Source organism: Ascidiella aspersa, chromosome 3 (genome assembly GCF_963924565.1).
Source record: "Ascidiella aspersa chromosome 3, kaAscAspe10.2, whole genome shotgun sequence".
NCBI classification, from domain to species: Eukaryota; Metazoa; Chordata; class Ascidiacea; order Phlebobranchia; family Ascidiidae; genus Ascidiella; species Ascidiella aspersa.
In genome coordinates this window covers 29,781,388-29,801,638 of record NC_139449.1, presented here as the reverse complement: position 1 = coordinate 29,801,638, position 20,251 = coordinate 29,781,388, and the positions used below count along the sequence as shown (strand labels likewise).

The 20,251-nt window shown below is 40.3% G+C and overlaps 1 protein-coding gene across 1 annotated transcript in view; it reads right to left on the bottom strand.

Annotated features, from left to right (window-relative positions):
• Nucleotides 1–20,251, bottom strand: part of LOC146161479 (calcium-activated potassium channel subunit alpha-1-like) — a 56,803-nt gene that overhangs the window by 10,201 nt on the left and 26,351 nt on the right. The window contains exons 16-22 of the mRNA XM_083385168.1: nucleotides 16,168–16,254; nucleotides 13,314–13,405; nucleotides 11,871–11,921; nucleotides 9,635–9,856; nucleotides 5,362–5,557; nucleotides 4,434–4,590; nucleotides 3,563–3,787 (exon numbers count right to left, since the gene is read on the bottom strand). Coding sequence (XP_083241294.1) covers nucleotides 3,563–3,787; nucleotides 4,434–4,590; nucleotides 5,362–5,557; nucleotides 9,635–9,856; nucleotides 11,871–11,921; nucleotides 13,314–13,405; nucleotides 16,168–16,254 — 1,030 coding nt within the window. The remainder of the gene's footprint in view (nucleotides 1–3,562; nucleotides 3,788–4,433; nucleotides 4,591–5,361; nucleotides 5,558–9,634; nucleotides 9,857–11,870; nucleotides 11,922–13,313; nucleotides 13,406–16,167; nucleotides 16,255–20,251) is intronic.

The window sequence follows — 20,251 nt, the reverse complement described above, 5'->3', positions numbered from 1 at the left end:
GGTTTGAGGCGTGCTGTTTCGCCAGGCAAGGGAAACAATGTTTAAAGAGACTTTTTACCCGGACGGAAAGTGTTTGAATTTAACACATTAAATTTTAAAATTGTTAAAAAAAATGTTTAACTTCACGCGAAATCATTGGAAATTGTTGTATAAGGAGGTGAACCGCAAGACCACCAGAGTTCAACAGTCGCTTTGTCTGTCTTAAAGCTGCCCTTGTCCATTGATGAAAAGTCACCCTGGACACTTTTAACGAGATTAACCATACCTGGACACTTTAAAAGAAATTAACGAACGATCCGCGTCGTACTTTATTAGGCGCAGCGACTGACTTCAACCATTAAACGCAACATCCAAGTATACAAACAGCGTCCCAAAAATGCGTGAAGTAAGGCCGAAAACGTCGAGCATTTGACTCGTAACACGAGAAACCTTAGGAAAGCGGCGCAAATCTTACACGGGCGACCGCGAGGTAATCGGAGCCTGAGTTGGGGGCCACAGGTCGATCAAAGCCTCGACGACCTCGAAACCTAACCGACCGCCGATTACACACCCCTCTGGTGTCAGTTTGTGGTTTTCGAATACGCGGGCGCCCGACAATGATGACAGGGGGTATGTGCAGTTTTTCACGAAAATCGTTTGTTTTGCGGCAGATCTAGTTTTTCGATTTGAAATGCGTCTTTTTGGAAAATCGTTTTAAATTTAAATTGCATATGTTGCAAATTTCATAGTTTTTAATTTAAAATAAACTACTTTTTACGGATCAACAATTTTTTTAAATCGCAAAACACTATTGTTTGGTAGAAGTACAACGTTTTTGTTTATAAATTCAATAGTTTTCAAAATTTAAATTCACCATATTACTAGTTTTAACTGGGGACTCATTTTTTTACAAAAAAAGACCTAATATCCAGTAGATTTGATAGACCGAAGTTGAAACGCATTACCCCGCCGTATAAAATCATTGCTACGTCGTTTTGCGCAAATTAAACAAAATAAAATACGCCCACGATCAATTTCTCAGGGCGCGACCCTGAAAAATAAACCCTTTCAGTGATCATCAGAGGCCACACCAAATGTGCGTCGCTCTCGTGTTCTAGCGCCTAAGGTAACAAACGTGCCAATTACGAGCGGCACGCGTGCTTGGGTCAAGAGGAGACCTCTACAGGGTTTCACAACAATCGCAAGTAAAAGGCGCTCGACGACCGCCTCCAGTCTCGGGTTTTGGGTCGTGTTCGACAAACAGACGGCAAAATGATACCTTATAACGGTCGTCGATGTGGTTATGTTTCTATGCCGTGAAGACAGTCGAACGCGCCTCCGAAATTTGCAACGGTTTTGCAATAGGTGCGTTTCGTGTTCAGTTTTTTTTCACCCATTTGAGGCCACGGAACACTTATGCAGTGAATTAATTTTGCCGAACATCAAACGCAAGTCTATAGCAATGCTTTAAAATAAGCAATACGACACCCATTTAATCACTTTCATTTTTTTCTGAGTGTGTATCTGGGGGTCTGTTTGGATGACCAAAAACTTGATACTTGGGTTATATTGTACAATAGCAGCAACAGAACCACGAAACTACAATCCTATTATTACAAAATGAGTCTTACCATTGTAACACAACAATAAAATAAATCGCGAAGCTACATTCAAACTGGTGATGGTGGATTATTGCTTTCACGAAACAAAATCTATACTTACGTCCTTTCTGTTGAACTAGTGATTTTTTGTGTTTCATATCAAATTAATAAACTTAAGTATTTTTTTTCTATAATGTCAACCCCACAGTGCAATCGCGGTTTTGGGGGAAGTAAGTTCTCCAGATATTGGCTGTAACCGCTTTTACTGAAAGCTAACCTTTTTTTGTAATTGCACATCCGGACGCATGTTTGCTGTGCAACAAATACCTAAATATTGTTTTTGGCTATTTCGAGTTGGAATAGTATTTTTAGTCGGACTATTAACATCACTGTAGATATAGGTATTCTAAGAACACAGGGTCTTGCTTGCTTATGTTCTATTAAGGTCACCAAGATATTACTATTTCAGTCAACAAGTGTCTATCTTGCTTACTCCCTCTTTTTTCTCTTTCTCCGTTTCTCTTTTTTAACCTTTTCTCTTTTACTCACTTTTTTTTAACTTTCATCCACAGCAATTAATAATTCAACACGGGCCGGTCCACGATGCCTTTCCCGTCGGAATGCGAATTATGAATGAAAATCAATTGAGTATTAGGAATTTAATCGTTGCAAATTGCATTAGTTGGCCGAAAAAAATCCCCTTTCCGTAAATGAAACCTATATAATCCAATAAAACTTATCCTGTTCCGCGCTCTGATTGACTTATAAAAATTTAGCCGGGACTTTTTTGTCGTTTCATATCTAATTGTTTACACCTTAGGGTTTCAATTTTGGACTGCAATAATTTTAAATGCCAAGCTAATCGATCCGAAATCGATATTCTAGCCATCCAGGGCCAACTGAAACAAGACCTGTAAAGAGAGATTTTGTTCTAATTTTACCCATTTAGTTTATTTTTGGAATAGTGAATTGCGTATAACTTGACTCGACTTATATAGCTGTGGTCATTCTGTAACCAAAATTAAATCCCAACGCGATTAGCTGACTCGAAAGCTATTGTGCCTACATTATTCTTACTTTACTGCGTCATTTACTTTGTTATCTTTAGTATCGTACTTAACAGCAACCCCGTCACGTTTAAGCACCACCCTCATTACACCCTGGCTTAAAGTACAGTAAATGTATTTTTAGAAAATAAATACTAACATAAGTTTAATGGTGAAAATAAAGTGATATCACTATCACTGATGATGGCATGAGCATTTGCTGAAACGTTTGAATAATAAAGCATGTCGCTTTTTATGTCTATTTGGGCCGTTATTTTCACTATTAAACTTATGAACAGATCCGTATATAGTGTTCCAAAATACTAACATATGTCTCAATTTCACGCCAACTCAGGGTGATTTTTTTTAACTGATAAACAACTGATGGTATTGTTGACGATTTTATTCTTTGTCAACAGTATACTACTTGTTTTTCAGTTTTTAATCGGCACTAACACTGCTATGAAACAAGATTTTGTAAAAGAACCATTGGTAGATTACGTATGTTGTTTGTACTTGTTTAGTTTTATTTTTTATGATGATTGTAAAATTCATGATCGTAAACCAAATGTAAAATCAATTTTAAAATTTCTGGTTTCCATTGCCAAAAATTCAAAAATAAATTCGATTTCGAACGCACCATCACGAGTTACATTAATAATTTCTTTTTTGGTTCCAATAACAAAAATAAAAAAAATGACGTTTTTACGCACCGCTATGAGTTACATAATTTATGCACTATTTGTTTAGCTTTTTTTCAAGATTGTTAATCCATTCAAGTTTCCAACACAAAACAATTAACAAAAAAGGTATAATTTCCACGCACCGGCATGAGTTACATTATGTACTATTTGTTTAAAATTTTAAATGATCCTATACCGATCGGAACACCAACTTCCTATTTTTTTGGTTTAACAATGGTAATTTTCCACGCACCGGCATGACGGAGATCTTGGGGAAGTTGCAGACGGTGTCCCACTCTCGGTTGATGAACTCGAGGTCGCCGAGCAGTATGATGTGCTTGAGCTCGTGGTAGTGGAAGTTGGAGGCTCGCAGCGGCATGACGAAGTTGCGCAGGCCGAGCAGAGGGCTCTTGCCGTCGCCGAAGATGCACAGGATTATGTGGCCGCTGAGCACCGTCATCGTGGCGCGGTCGCGACTCTGGTGATACGAAATAGTTTTTTTTTAATTTTGTACGAGTTACAAAACCGCAATAATTGCGATTCCGTGACGCATTCGCGAGCTTTTAGCCTTCTATTACACAGCGGTCAAATTTGAAGAGTGAAATAACAAGATTAAATTGCTTCATAGTTTTAGTTTTATGTGAATCGGGTCGTTTTTGTCGGCATATACTTCGTCTTCGCCAGGCGAGTTTCCCGTAATTCTATCCCAGTGCCACCGCGATTTGGTAAAGTAATTGATATTATTTTTTTCTGCGGAAAGTTTGGCAGCTTTAATTGCCCCTTTCAGGAGCTAAAATTACCTTTTAAAAAAGTTCCTGTGGTTAAAATTAGCCCTTTTTACGCCCCTTAAGCTAAAACGACTTCCCTTAAGCTAAAATGAAACGAACGTATGTAAGCGGGCGGCTAAGCAGTATTTTTTATTCGTTAAAAAGTACCTTGTTTCCTTAAATTTTTATCTTAGCTGTGCAAAGTTTTTGGTGACAAGTTTGATTATTATTTAACCGGTTTCTTTGGGACCAGTTTGAATATTTATTTAACCTTGTTACAATGTCCAGAAGATGGGCACTAAACGCAATAAGTGCACGCAAAAAACAACTAATACACGACAAACAGCTTGCACTTACCAGTAGACACTTGTTGATGTCGCGCGCCGCGCACCAGTGGAACATGCCGGTGACGTCATACTTCATCGACGTGTCAAGGTCGTTCTGCTGAACCTGGCCGGGGTTGGAGGGAGGCAGGGACGGGGGAATCACCTGCGCCGAGCTGGCCGACTCATTCCTGCAAATATTTCGGTTTTAAGGTGTTTGTCTTGTAAAGAACAGGACGTTTTTTCTCCAGGTGATATACTTGCCAAAATAACAAGGGTTCGCGACTACAACTGCGAGCTTACACTTTAATGAGAAGTTTTGCTCTTTAAACCTTGTAACTTAAAAGCCGTTTTATCAAAATTTACGCGTATTTTGTCAGCAAAAGTATGTCGTTTAAACATGGTGTTTTTTAAACGTTAAGCTGAAACCTCGGCCGGATTTTGAACAAATACTAGGTTCAAATGATGTTGTAGAGTTACGCTATACTGGATATTTCAGGTTTCTGATTTATAATGGAAGTTCTTTCCAAGGATAATTTAAACCTGTAGGTCGTCTGGCGTTCTTCAAACACTCTTCAAAGCGTCAAATAACCATACATAACACAAGTTTTGCGATGAAACGAAGCGGACAAAGAAATAATTTTGGGGGGTAAATGCGTCTTTACTTTGTAAAAACACACATTGAACAGCTATCGCAAAAACGATAAGTAAACACACGTGTAAAAAACTGTAGCCCAAGAAGGATTTCCATGTGTAAAAAAACAATATAATTCAATCCTACATTCACACCAGAGTTGGATCAATTGTAATTTGTAATTGGTGTAATCAATCACAGTTCTTCATCTAATTATAATTGTAATGTAATCGAAACATTTAAGGGAGTAATTATAATTGTAATTGTAATAGAACTGAATTAATGTAATTGATCCAACTCTGATTAACACCATAGATGCCAAACATACCTCCGCCTCGTATCACTCTGGTGGCTCGGGGTCCGCCTCAGCTGCTGGCCCTGGAATCCGGCGCCGCGGTTCGCGTACGTCTTTTGTGACGTGGCGTTCGTGTACGACGGCGGCTGCGACGAGGCTACGGGCAGAAAGTTCAGTAAGTCGACGTAACGCCAGTTTTTTAAGTTTTGTGCGAATGTTTTAAAGCATCACATAACACCGGGCTTTAAATTCGGGCCGAAAGTAGCTGGCAGCTTTTATGATAATCGGTGCATTAATACTATAATTTTTGTGTTGAATTTGTTACATTTTTTTGATTTTATTCTTAGAGCAACGTCATCAGCACATTTTTTTAGCTTTTTTGTTATATAACCTCTGTAGAACATAAATTGGAACAAAAATTGTCGACGAAGTTGGTGCTTTAGATTTTTTCATTGTCAACAAGCGTTTATTTGAAGGTATTCAAAGTTCATGCGGCTTGTTATTGATCGTGTGATTGAATGTGTTAATCATCGTTAAACAGTAATGTATAATATGCTTAAACTCTTTGGGGTATGTGTGTCAACAAAACGTTTGGTCTGCGCATGCAACAACAAGAAAATATTTCGATATTCGGTTAAGACTACATTTCATGCTCTTTAGACATCTCATGCTCTTTAGTCTTAGTCTTAAACACAAAATACGGACGAAAATAAGCCTGGAAAAACAGAAACGATGACTGAAAAGGGGCAAAACACAAACGTTAATGAGCGAAAACGACAGCAGGGCGGATTGAAACCACAGATGCTAATCACATCAGGTCGCCCACAGCGCTGCTGCGAAACCGAACATGCCACATTCAAGTCTGCGGGAGCCGTCCGATTCGTTCAACGTTGATCGGAATTTGCATTAGCGCGCATTAAGCCAGACCACGTCGTTTAACCCGTTAGCATTCAGAGGGTAGGGTTGTTTTTCATCCCAAGAAAAACGCCTACGTGGGGGCGCAAAAGAAATGGGGCGATGTAAGAAATAGGGAAATTACGAAAAAATATTTTCACTGTTTTCCGCGTTTAATTCGTCCTGCTTCGATTCTTGCCAGTATTTAAAAATACATACTGCGTACAATTGACCCACAATCTTGGATCAGCCAAATATTGAACCAAATATCTATATTGTTGTTGTTGTTTTTTCTCGTTAAGTACATCATTATTAGGTACCGCATTCTTTCAGCATTTTCGATACAAATCATGCTGGTATGTAAATGTTAGCCAAGCGTGCGTAAATATATAGTCTCGCTAAAAAGCGTCCTTAGAACCTTTTATGTAGATCAGCGTTATTTAAAGTAAAAAAATTCACAAAAGGCAATAATGATCCCAAACCAAAAAGGGGGGAGGGGGTTTAACAAATTGCTAACCCCACCAACCCTTAGGTACCTGAGCCTTTGAAAAAAAAAACAGTATTCTGCACGAAAAAATTAGTATTATGCATCTTCAGGACTCGAGGTGCAAACCCGTAATCGATAGTTGATCGTATACAAGCCAAGCGAAAATGGAGCCCGACAGAGTGATTTATAATTCAGTTTTGTTCAGTGGAAACTCTATTTCACATTTTTATGAAAAAAGCCTAACTATGGAAGGTATTTTCTGTGTTACAAATATTTTTGGCTTGTATTTAGATGGGTATGCCGCCCGCTAAACGCAAGACAAATACTTGCGAGTGCAAAAATGGCATTAAAAAGTTGAGTATATGTTCTAATTGGAAAATAAACTGAGTGTCGATTAGTTTCGCTTTTGAAAACCAAAATCAGGTAATCTCTTCTCCGTGAAACCTTGAGCAAAAACATGCTGAACAGAAGGCTCGGTGTCAACAAGAGCAGTGGTACAGGGGAGCATTAGCGCCAAGTCAAACTGGAGTGGAGCCAGCAGGGCCTGGTGTATCCCGGGGGACATCGGGCGTCGGTGATTATGTCGTCATAACGAGGACATGCGAGCACGATATGTGCGCAGGTCGATCGCGGACCGACGCGATTCCCGGAATCTCATTTTCGAACGCGATATGTAAATGTGCTGAGCCATAATTTGGAAATTTGCAGGTTGTCGGGTAGTGAATGTAAACTGAAGACTACAAAGTACTGTAAAAGGGTCTTGGTTGAATGATGAACAAAAGGTTGGCTCATATACAGATTAAGCTCTATAGCGCTCTTAAAATGACATTCCAGGGTACTTGTACTGTTTTGGATTCGTATCTGCCCATGCCTGTTTGTGTAACATTCACTTGTTTAAAATGAAAAATACACTCCTAAAAAATGACACTTTTTTGGCAAAACTGACCTTTTTCTGTAGCATAAAAACATATAGAAAAATTTTGAAAAGTTCTTTGTTTACTTGCTACAGGTTTTATATTTAAGGTCAAAAAGTAACCTTTTCCCGCCCGTCGGCGCTGATTGACGTCGCCCTTTATTCGCAAATGTTAATCAAGTTGGCCAATCTGAAACCCAGTGTTCTTTGAGCAAGCGCTTTAATGGAAAAGTGATTGGCTTGTGAGGACAAGTAATTGACTTAAAAAAAATTATTAACGACACACACCACCGGTTGAATATTAATTAAAAAACCAACATTTGAAAAGTCCAGGTGTAAAAACCTTTTAAAAAAATTTCAACAGATTGACCAGTTCAAGACCTAAACAAATGACATCACTGCAGAACGATCTAAGATCAGAAGAGTGTAAAATGTGGGAACTTTGTCCAAATATAGGAACCTGGTTTCCTCATTGAAAAGTACTTAATCGCTAATTGGTTTTGAAACCATACCACCCTAAAGCAAAACTAGCGTTAACCATTTAGAGGTGTATGATCTACTCTGAGCGCTTACAACCAAAAAACAACAACCTAACGATCTAATTCACGTTGCCATATGCACCTCTGAACCGTCCGGAGTTCCTAATCCTTGTTATTCAAAGTGTTTTACAGGGAACGCGCCAAGCCAAGGTTTCGTTATAAATCATAGCAAAGCCGATGTCGATAATTCATTCACGCGCGTCACAAACAGGTCGATGAAGAACGCGGTGGCAAAATCACATGTTGGAATAACACGCGCTCATATAGGGACCATATTATTACTGCGAGGCCGGCAAAGGTTTTCCCTGCTTTGTTAGGAGTTCGTTTTCCTAGTCTTCCCGGAAAATAATGCTTGGTGGAAGTGTTGTAATGACTTGGCTTGAATTAAGTGTGCTTAACTCACTATTTTCAAACGACTTTTCTCGACAGGTCGTTTTGGAAAAAATGACTTGACCTGACTTAAATCTTTTGGACAAAGGACTTGACTTGGACTTTAGTCATTTAGTCAAATGATTGAAATTGTGTCAAATGATTGAAATTGTTTTGTGAAATTAGTGATTTGACTTGGAGATGGTTCCAATAATAAGAATTGCCTTTGACTTAACTTATGTCAATAATGACTTTGTTTAGTCAATCGAATTAAAGTCCCAGTTCTAGTCATTGTCGTATAGCACGTCAAGTCATTAACATCAAAGTGAAATATTTCATTAAATAAGGGAAACTCGTTTGACAATGAGCAATACTTTTGATTGGTGAACAAAACAAATGGCAAGGACTTGACTTTGAATTTGACGTGCTCCAATTATGATTCAACAAACTTGTTATTTATTCAAAAAGGCTTGAGTTATTTTACAGACGACTTGACTGGTACGAGTCATTTCAAAACGACTTGTTTACAACACTGGAAAGGACGCGACCAGGCACACGTGTACAGACACACAGACAAACAGACAGACAAACGGACACATGGCAAACGGAGGGACGCGCACGACATTTTATCTGCGCCACAAGCCAGTCGTTCCCGCGTTCACTTTACACTGGACCACCGACCAAGGATGTCAAAAGCTCGGCTATGATTCGATACCGACACCCGTATTATGAACAAATAGTACTACGTTCCGAGCCAATACCGAATGACGTCATTAATTTGCTCAAACAAGCAGAATAGATGAAATTAAAACGTTTAAAAGTAATTTTTGAGTACCGACACTAAACACATAGTCATTTTTTATTCTGTTAATTATTTTTGGTCTTACAAAGAGTGGTTATTTAAGAATCCCATTTCAAACACCTTTCATATAATATGCTACTTGTATGTTGATACTGAATTAAGCATCTTTTTTGTCTTGGCAATTCTTATATTTTACAATTTTTTGTGCTAGGAAAATGATAAAATGCCCCCCCCCCATAGTGTAAGTTCGCGCTGGGGGGCCCAGTGACGTTATAGCCCGGACCACTCCCGGGATTATCGGCTCCGATCACATATCATCATGACATCCCTATAGTTGTCGTGGCAAAGTAAAGCGAACGGGGAAACGGCGTACTTTGGGCGCACTTCTTGCCACTCACAAATGCGCTGGTCGGTGCTGCGCATGGGCGGCACAGAGCAAAGCGGACGGCACTTTTCGTGCGCCTGGCTCGTCTGGATCAAATAGGATTTCTCGCTCGACGAGACCATCACGTGCGGCGTCGAATCTACACAAGTGGGCGGCAGAGGTTGCATTTTATTTCTCCGTCGAGGTTTTTTTCGCCTAAGCCTGTTGGCGCGCCACTGGCTGGTAGGATAAGGAAAACAAGGTTGTCCCTGTGTGCCGCGGATAACCTTACTGTTGCATCTTTGCGGTTCTCAGTATGCGATCTAATTTCGGTAGAAAAGGGTAAAATTGGTAAAAAAAACACTGAACTTTGTTTCCTAAGTTGCGGTTGGTTCTTTAACCATATTATTAGTGTTAACGGTATTAGAGGAGCCACAGTTTTATGCATTTGTTAGAGTTGTGAAAAAAGTAGTTGTACAGCATTCATGCGTAAGTTTTAAAATTTAGATTTTGTTTTGCATGGTTCCACCCAATACTCAGTTTCCACCCAATAACCTAACTTTGCACTGACAGGGGTTTACAAATGCCAAAAGAAGTAAAGTGTCAACCGTAGTTTCCCTTTATATAACGTGTTACTATCAGGCATAATGATAATAATAATCAATTACCAGAGGAGCTGTTTTTTATATTTTTATAGTCCCCCTGAACTTATAAAGTTTCAAGTAAATTGGGTAAGGCTCAGTTTTGTTACGGCCGCGTGATTTTTACAAAGCAGTCTGTTTTGAGCAAAGAAGCAACTCCGGTAAGTTGCGGCGTACACAAGTTAGCAAACGTGGTAAAATATGATTCTCAAGCTTATTGTTGCACGCATAAAACCATAATTTTACGCGTCTCAGTGTTTATACCAAAAATATGGTTGAAAACTAAATAGAATTCCCCTTTCTTTAGATTTTGTTGACAAAAAATTGCCTTGCGTTTGATGAGGAAACGTCATTTTTATATAAAAATCGAAATTGGAAAATAAATTTTACCCGTTTAACCCTCCCATTTTAAATAGTTCATTTTTTCAAAATAATCATTTGCTGTTGCGTTACATAAGTGGTTGTGAGCGAAGCAATGGCGTGTTAGTCGATGAAGGCGCGCGAGTTGTTATTTGAAGCGAGTTGCAATGACGTAACGGCATACCTACACGTGTGGCGGCAGTTGCTTACCTGTACTCGACTTCTTGCGCGGCCACAGCGGCAAGCGACTCGAGTTCGAGTTGTTACGCACTGCGAGTCAATAGAAAATTAAACACTCGTAAAACGAGTTGGCACAATATCTTTGGAAAGCATTACAGTTATTGGGATTGTCAGGCATGTAAAATCAAATCTCACTTTTTAACGAAGCACACATTAGGACTAAACAATCCCGAAAGAAAATAAGTTATATTCAAACTCTACATATACTCTATCGTTTACACATGTTTTGGTTACTGTTTGGTTAGATATAGCCTTCGGTGTTCTTTCATTTTTGAAAGTACCAAAACTTTGCCTAATGCCTATATAAGTCCACCAACTACGAGAAAAAACACGAACGATCGGCATGCACGTTGGACAAGCAAATTCTGGTGACTATTTATAAACAGAGACAAAATAAAACATGAAAAACATAAATGCAAGCTACATGGCGATTAGATTTTAAGGGTAATTCGGTTCAAGTTTTAGACCCGATTGTACATTTTTACCCAACAGAAAGTGGTATAGGTTGGAGAATCGTTATTCTTTACAACTTTGGCCGATTAGTTGTCAATTTTGTGCCTTGACGTCGTTGAAAAATCTTCCAAACGAAAGAGCAATTACCATTGTCAATTTACATAGGCTAAATCGAAAACCAACAGTTTTGTTGAAATCGAAAGCCAACAGTTTTGTTGAAATCGAAAGCCAACAGTTTTGTTGAAATCGAAAGCCAACAGTTTTGTTGAAATCGAAAGCCAACAGTTTTGTTGAAATCGAAAGCCAACAGTTTTGTTGAAATCGAAAGCCAACAGTTTTGAGAATTTTCGATCCCTAGGCCGAACAATCGGGTCCAAAACTGTGTGCACCGACTACACCGGTCGTTACCTAACCCCTTGGTCAACAGGGGGCTGTTGAGGGGGTAAGGGGGAGGGTAAATGCGCGAGAAGAACGACTCACCGTTGTTTGGCTTGGCGGTAAGGCCCAGCAGCCGAAGGAGACTTCGCTTTCCTGCAACATGCAACATTCACAGGATAACGGTGACGGGCAAAACGCACAGGAACACACACAAACACATGGAACGAGTTTGAAGTGGGCCGCCGGGAAGGCTTAAAGCTCGTGAGGGACAGGGATTGTTCCCAATCTATTTCAGGAAAGCTAACGTGTCCTAGAAGGTTAACCGTTTGGGACTTGGTTTTGTTGTAAATCAGTGTTTCTCAACCGAAGGGTGGTGACCCAAAATTGGGTCTCCGTGTGATTTCGTTGATTTGCCGATTGCAGAAGTTTTACATGGTTAGATTTATTGAGATTATGGTTCTCAGCAAGATTTTTCCAGAATCTGAACAAATTGCGGACGCAATACAAATACATGGCTAATTTTTAAGTAAATTCAAACTTATTAATGCTAATGCTATATATTTTGAGATCAGAAACACTGCTGTTAAGGGCTAACTTTTGGCAATAAGTATTACAGAACGAATAATGGTAGCAAACGGTGGATTGAAACACTAATTCTCTATCACAGATAGATGTGATTTTTCATTTAGTTGGGATTTAATTTTGTTATTGTAAATATTGATTTATGAGCAGGCAGCATGGACACTATAACATTGAAGTTTATACTACTACGTTACAGGACGACACTCTACGGTGCAGTTATCCATTACACTATTTATATAAACTACAAATAACATGAAAAGAGCGTAAGGAATAACAAAAATCTTATGTATACAGTTATACAAAAGTGAATTTGCAGCGCAATTATGTAAAAAAATTAAACAAAACAAATGCATCAATCGAAATTCTGGTGCAATGACGGCTATGTAGCTTCATGCTGCCAAATCAATGGACGACCTTTACATTATTGGGCCCAAAACCAAACGCTAACCTTGACCGTTGCAGCGGAAATGTTGGGAAGATTTTGCAACAAGTTTTAGCATTGAAATAAGCAAGTTTTTGTCACATGAAAAAAAAATGTTTAAAAGGTCAATAATGACTGGTAAATATAAATGTTTCCCATATAATGTCGTTTTGCTAGATTTTTTGGCTAATTCTGGACAAATTACGGCCGAATAACGAATTCGACTTCCCATACTGTTAAATTTTTCCTAATTTGTTTTTACAACGACGTTATATTCCTTTAACTGGAAAGACGGTTTCATTCAGAAATCAGTTTAACGAAATCACACTTTGGAAATAAATAAAAAAATGAATGAGTTTGACTCAGTTCGTCCACCACGATTTCCGTTGCACCGGTCAGGCAAATTGCTCATGATTTTTTTACATTATGCTAAATCAACAATCAAGTAAAATTGTCAAATTGAATCGGGCACCAAAACGCGCACAAACACACTCACGCACATAACAAATGACGCCGCCAGGTGTCGCGCAAAGAATACTTACTTGCCGAGTCCCGCTTGCGCTTACAGTCGCACGACTTGATCAGCTCAGGGTTGACCAGGTCGTCGTGGCACGGCTTACAGTAGACCAGCGCCCTGCGCAAATTACACAAGGCGGGATGCAGAGACAATTACAAATGAGCCGCCGCTTAATTCGCATGCAATTTGACTCGTTTCTCGCCGGGCCGATTGATGTTGATTGCATTTTCGTTTAAATTGCCTAGGGCCGAGGCGCTGGGCGTTTTGTCCGTCTCGTCGAATCTACCGACGATCGCTTTCGGCTTAAATTAGGCGTGATTCGAGATTGGCAAAATGCCAACGAGCCGTCTCTTATCGATTTGCTCACGACAGAGTCAGAAAGAGCCGTCTTTGTGCAAATTGTTGACTGGGCGAAGCTTCCAAACGCCTTTTTGATAGTTCTAGAGGTGTTATTTTCACAAGGTGCCGCCCAGAATATCTCCTTATGGGCTATTTCCTTATTTTGTCATTATCAGGGCCGACTGTCTCGTGTCACGAATCCTGACGTTAAAAACGCACACAGAGGTTCTCCTGGTAGACTTGTGACCCGCCCCGCAAACAATGCGTTTTGAAAGCGTCAGAAATCAGGAATTTAACAGTCAAATGATGTATAATTAAAATCACACAAGTTTGCTAGCGACCCGTGGGAAGTTTATACGTAACGTAACAAAAAACGAGCAAATATTTGGGTCTTTACGTGTAGTTAATCGTTTTAATCGGTGAACTGCGTTAAATAAGTTCTGTCTATAGTTGCTGTCGCATTACGGTATCAGGACAATAGAAATGGCAAAAATCCAATCTAGTTTATCTAGCATTACCCAGGGTATAATTTAAACAGGCCTTATCTAAACATTGAACGGCAAGCTATAGACACAGCCCCAACGCAATTTTCAAAACTTTGTGCCACATGAAATAAGCGACCCGCTGTTTGAATTTGCTTGAACAGCGGCGACCCTGTGCGTAATGGAATATTACCAGCGGCGGCGGTGAGACGGCAGAATCCAATTCGAACGCTGGAATGTTGATTTTCACGCCAAACGGCTCGTGAATTAGCCACGAACCCAGTTAAAACGCAATTACTAGGGCCGGGTGAATCGGCGCGAAATTAGTCGCCAACCGTTCACCGGCAACGGGCTAATTGAGCCCCAACCTTTGTCACACGCAAAACAAAAGCAAATTAAGGCCGAGTCACGCGTATTACTTTGCCGTTGTTGTCGGTGACGACATAGCACCGCTCATTTGGTAATTTATCGGGTGACGTGCGACCAATTTGCGGACAGCCAATCACGACCGTCGGACATTTTGCGTCACCTCGTCAGAGCAGCATTGTGCGTCAGTTACTCTCGAGGCAAAATGGGCGACTTTTGTTTTTTGATCTTACGAAGTCGCTGATCCCAGTTGCAAATATACACATGTGTGCATATACGGCTTAAGTTGTTCTTATCTTGGCCTAAAATGCCGAATTAGAATGAAGTTAAATAGAAGGGAAATGAGAACGCTGTTAAAACTTAAAACAGCGTCCCATAAGAAAATTCATTGACAAATCGTTAGATATGGAAAGAGAGCATGATGGTAATTTCGTTTTTACCCAAATGTTTAAAAAAAGGGGAATTTTCCACAAAAACGTTAAAAAAAAGCTTAAAAGGAAATTTTCAAACCAGGCTGTACATGGCGCCCTGGTCTCTTGAGTAACTGCATAACGCACTATACCGCTGCTGACTTCGGCGTTGCTAGTTTCGTTCATTGCGCACACACGCAAGGCTAAGTTTGCGAGCTACTGTTGCTGCAGTGTTAGTTTCTCTTACGGTGTTTGCATCGGCACAGACGCACGCGTTCCGGCCGGGTGACTTTTGCGTGGCATTCCTCGCAGTAGACGTAGGCCCTGCGGTAGAAATCACACACACAAGCACACACGTGCGTGTGCGTTCGCTGATACTAGGGAGCCATACAGAGGGTCCGCAATGCAACTTTTTTGCATGCAAACTTCCCTATAATGCCTACAGTATCGTTTACTTTAAAATTGGACGTTTTTTTTTTCCACCTCTACGGGGCGCGTAAGGCACATAAACAGGTTAAAATGCGAAAGCGGTCATATAGCCTTGCTGTGATGCCAAGTGGTTGCTTAAATTGCATCACGTTTTGTCTTTGCAAATATGGTTGCATCCTATATGCCATGGATACCAGCGCTCTAAGGACGTTATTCTAATATCAATATACTTCCATATGTCCATAGTCAGTGGTTCCAAACAGGGTGGCTCGGCAACCCAAGCTGCCATTTTCGAACGCCGAAATATATAAATAGTTTGGATTCTAATTTTCGCTCTACTGGTGAGTTTATCGGTAAAACATTTATGTGAACGATTAAGGTGCAACAAATCAAGAACTATTTTTATATGCTCTGCATTTTTTTTTCTATTCACGCTATATCGTTAAGCAAAAAATATGTATTTAGAAAGTAGCCATCGATTTATATTGCATGCAGGCTATGGTAGACCAAATGTGTTTATGAACCACTGACTAAAACTGTAGTAGCATAAAAAATGTCGAATAAAATATAGGATTTCCGATAAGATTTGGTCAAGGGCGATTACGTTCGATCATTATCTAGTTACGTATTAAAAACAGGTCAAATCTTTACTACGTAGGTAAATAATAAACAGAAGCGTATGTGGACGGTTAAACAGCGCTGTGTAAAAATGTAGGACAGTAGGCTGATAAAATATAATTTTCTTATTTAAACTTAAAATTATTGCGCTTGAAATTGTACTGTTTGCTTAACAGTTCGCCTACACATTTCTAGCGAACATCAATAAATAATGCTTCGCGCCTCTAGACTTTACCTTTTGACTTCTTTGGCGGATTGCGCGATGAAGAATCCGAGCGTGCCCTCCTGCACTTTCACGTGGTTGCCCGGGTTTATAAGGATCCTGCAAAGACGCACAAATAAGCACTCGTAACTTGGGAAATAAACTGCCGAATGGGCGTATAGCGCCGGCAGCAAGGCAAAACGTGTAAGAATAAGGCGTAAATTTTCACGAAAATTGCTGTTCAGCTTAGCAGCAATATCAAAGCCTATATAGGAGTAGGCAACATTTCAACGTTTGGAATCCATCTATAGTCATTTTCAACATCTTATCAATGTTAGAGATATTCGAAATGTTACCACTTCTTTATAGTCCTACAACGCCTAAATCCTCTTATTTCTCAATTTTAATGCTCCAAAGTTGTTCAACTCGTTTTGCAAGACTGAATGGCGGCAATTTGTGGATTATAGCATTCGCTGCACATCTAGTATCACAAAGGATAAGGTTCAATGACAAGACAACCTTTTGCGGGACTAGGCGCAAAATGGTGGCGTGGGTTAGCGGTGAAGGGTGAAGGCAAAATGGGGCATGGGGCTTGTGCTGGTTTATTCGGGCAGTTGTGGTGAGAAGCCAAATCGAGTGTTGGGTTAACTCGACAACCGTGCTGATAAATGCGATACTTGTAGCTTCCGTCTTGGCTCTAATTTTGCAAAATGCAATAAAGTCTCAGAACAACTCCCGTAACTTGTAAATCGATTACTTTGTTTACCAGGAGCTCTGATAAAAGTTATTTTAGTTGCTGCAACGAAGCTTGGTTACTTACGAAAGAGTCAAATGTTCAAAGGGTGAAATAACACTGCTCTACCGAATGAGCTATATCAAGCATAGCCTGGGTGAGATTCGAAACCTCGACATGTTGGTATAGCAGTTGTCGAATCAACACAATTCCGAATCTCACTGCGGTTGTTTGATAGTTCAATCGGTATGCAATTTATAAAGGTAGAAGAGACGCTGGTTGATACGCATTTTCCAGTAATGACAGCAGCACATCACGAAAGCATGAAATAAACTGGCAGAAAAAACACTCTCAGCATGGAATGCACATGTTTGACGCTACATAGCAGTGATTCATAGATTTTTTCGCGTCTCTATCCATGAGAAGAACTAGATTGATTGCAATTAGTTAAAAAACGGCAAGGAGTAAATATATTAACGAATTAACGACGCTAGAATGACTTTAACCCAACTAAAAATATGTCGAAATACTCATCTGGGAGTAATAGTTCACATGTTAAAAACTACTGATCAAAAGAAACACCATGCGCGTTAAAAAACACGGACCAGCAGCAACCGCGGTGGATGGGTCTCTCTTACCTTGTGTTCTGCAGCAACATGCTTTAAAAGTAATATAGAAAGGGTGAAAGGAAAACTGGTGTTTAGGCCGTACAAGACGGGCTTTAAAGAAGTTAGAATAAGAGAAGTTAAAAGAAAAAAGTTCCAAATAAAAAGAGAACGTTGAAACACGTAACATTCCACGAAACCGAGAATCGGAAAAAAGGCCAAATGGCTACTTGGCAACAAATCGAGTTATACGGACAGCACCCTCGGTTTCATAGCAATTCGTGACCACGCTTAACATCACAAATTCAGCCGGGACGAGGAGGTTTATTAATAGCGCGAGCGTCGCGTCAAGAACGTCTATACTAGCCGGTCACCATGGCCAGGACGCGTTATAAATAGCTCAACAATGTAATGGCCTTGCGTCCCGTCAGCCGCGGCATTGACGAGAATACACCCGTTAAAATCCCTGTGGAAACGCGTTGGCGATCAATAAGCCCGTGCGTTGCGTGAACAATTACAAGGTTCGACGTATTGTGCACCTACAGACGCACGCCTGGTATATCAAAGGTCAGTGTAACGTCATGTCCCACTTACGTCAACGACGCAAGACTCACGGGAGAGGAATGGTCGGATCAGAGGAGGGATCTTACGGGCTGAGATTATGGTTAAATGTAGCGAGTTTTTGATCTAAGACAGCACAGTCACACGTACTTAACACTCACTCCGGGGCTAGTGCTTTCGGCTTTGGGCCATATTGTCGATTGGTTCGAAAACATTTCGATTTCTATGTGTGATACGATTGGACCATGATCAAACGTTAGGGTCCCGTTATTATAGAAATATTTTGCAAACTTTAACTTTTGCGTGCCGCCTGACACCTATTCAAGTAGTCTGGCAAACTGAACAGCGTTGGCCCTGATCTAATGGCCAGATAAAGTCGCAACATTTGCCATTCCTCGACTTCTGGGAACTAGATGCTTTTCGTTTTCGCTGGTGAAGCGACAGAGCAAATCGATTTTCAAGACAAATTGGTGGACAGCAATGACCCCTAAAGTTAATATTTTATTACTATTTTCGGATAAAAGTTATATTGCTGGATAATGTTAGATTGCTTTCAGTAACGCTCGGTTCATTTGACCTGAGGTCCCCGAAGGGAATGCAGACGCAGCAGCGATTCGAGATCGTTGTCTATTGGCACAGGCTGTCTTCCTTGGGAAGCGGCTGTCGTTGCATTCAGCTGGGTAGCAACACCGACTGCTCTTGCAAGTACCGCTTGCTCGTACAATTTTCCGTAAAATTTAAAAAACCGCTGACCAATCTTACTGTTCCTATGCCTTTGTTAAACGTCTGCTTTATGTACTCTACTAAAAATAAGTTTTTCTGGTATCTATTTGTTTGCCAACGTATTCAGAAAGCCAAAGCCTATATCAAAAAAAGACATAAAATGCGCAAAACAACGTTTAACGCCTCTCTCATTTTTTGCCTAACACGTGGCTTTTAGGCAAATCATGACGCCTTGCTGAAAACCGCTTAAGGTTTAAATTTAGACGAAAAACAAGTCAGTCACTTTCAATTCGACGCCCACATTTGTCCGGGTACTTCAACCAATGTTCACAATACAGGTTGCGACACGTGTTTCAAGGTCACGCCCAAGGAGAAAACATCGTAGAGATACGTGGCAAAACAGGACGCAAAGCGACTCAAGTCCTGTTGTGCGACGAGCGGACGAGTTTCGGTGGAGGAAAATGTTTGCGTGCGCTAAAGGCCGAGCGTTTACGCATCAAGACGCGTTTGGATGTTTGCCACGCGAGGCTCTTGACGTGTTTACGCAAATATACGCGGATATTGCTTGCGCGCGTCCCTGGTTTAAAACTATACGCACGTTTCTTGGACCTGACATAGTCCAACAGGCTTAAAGATGTTCAAACGAAAAACCTTTTATAGTTAAAATACAAATACATTTTTCAGTAATAGGACTGCAATGCGCTGTTAAAAAAAGGAATTTTAGATTGAAAGTAGAACATGATTTATTATGAATTATTGGGCGTTTATCGTGAAGTAAAGTTTGGAGTTTTATCCTTAAAACATTAACTGCATACAAAAAGTTCGCGACAGCTGTATAAATGACGCCAACTGTGGGCAATTTTATCGACACTGAAAGAAACTTGAACAATTTAAAGCTTTTTAAATTATATAACGCCAAGGCCGCGCCAAGCTGTTGCAGTTTCAGCGGCGCGTACAGTTTATGTCGCCGCAATTCACCCACGAACCTTTGTAGTGAACCGACATTGCGCGCGCGGCCTTGAAAAGTATGAAGGGCGCAACACCTGGCCGGGAATCAGGGCGAAACCAAGGCAAACTGATTGGAAAATTAACAAAACATTTGAATGGTGGCTTTCGAATCAAGGGACGGTAACACGTAGTTTTGCTACGTGTTTACACTTGCTTGCTGACTTGCTTGGCCGTTATTGTGCTATAGCAGTGCTTCACAACACATGAGTCGCGTCCCAAATTCGGGTCGCTGTTTGATTTGGTTGCCGACTGCGAAAGTTTTATACGGTTAGATGTATTGAGAGTGGTTCGGAACAAGATTTCTCTTTGGCTGATATCAATTAAAGACATGGCTGATATTGGGTCGACAGAGCTTCGTTGTTATGCTTATTATATAAGGACACAAGTTAAGAAACACTCTGCTATAGGAAGAATTTTCTTTTGTGAATAAGCAAAATTTGAGGGAAATTACTGACAGCGCCGATAATAACTTAGTATGTAACGGACA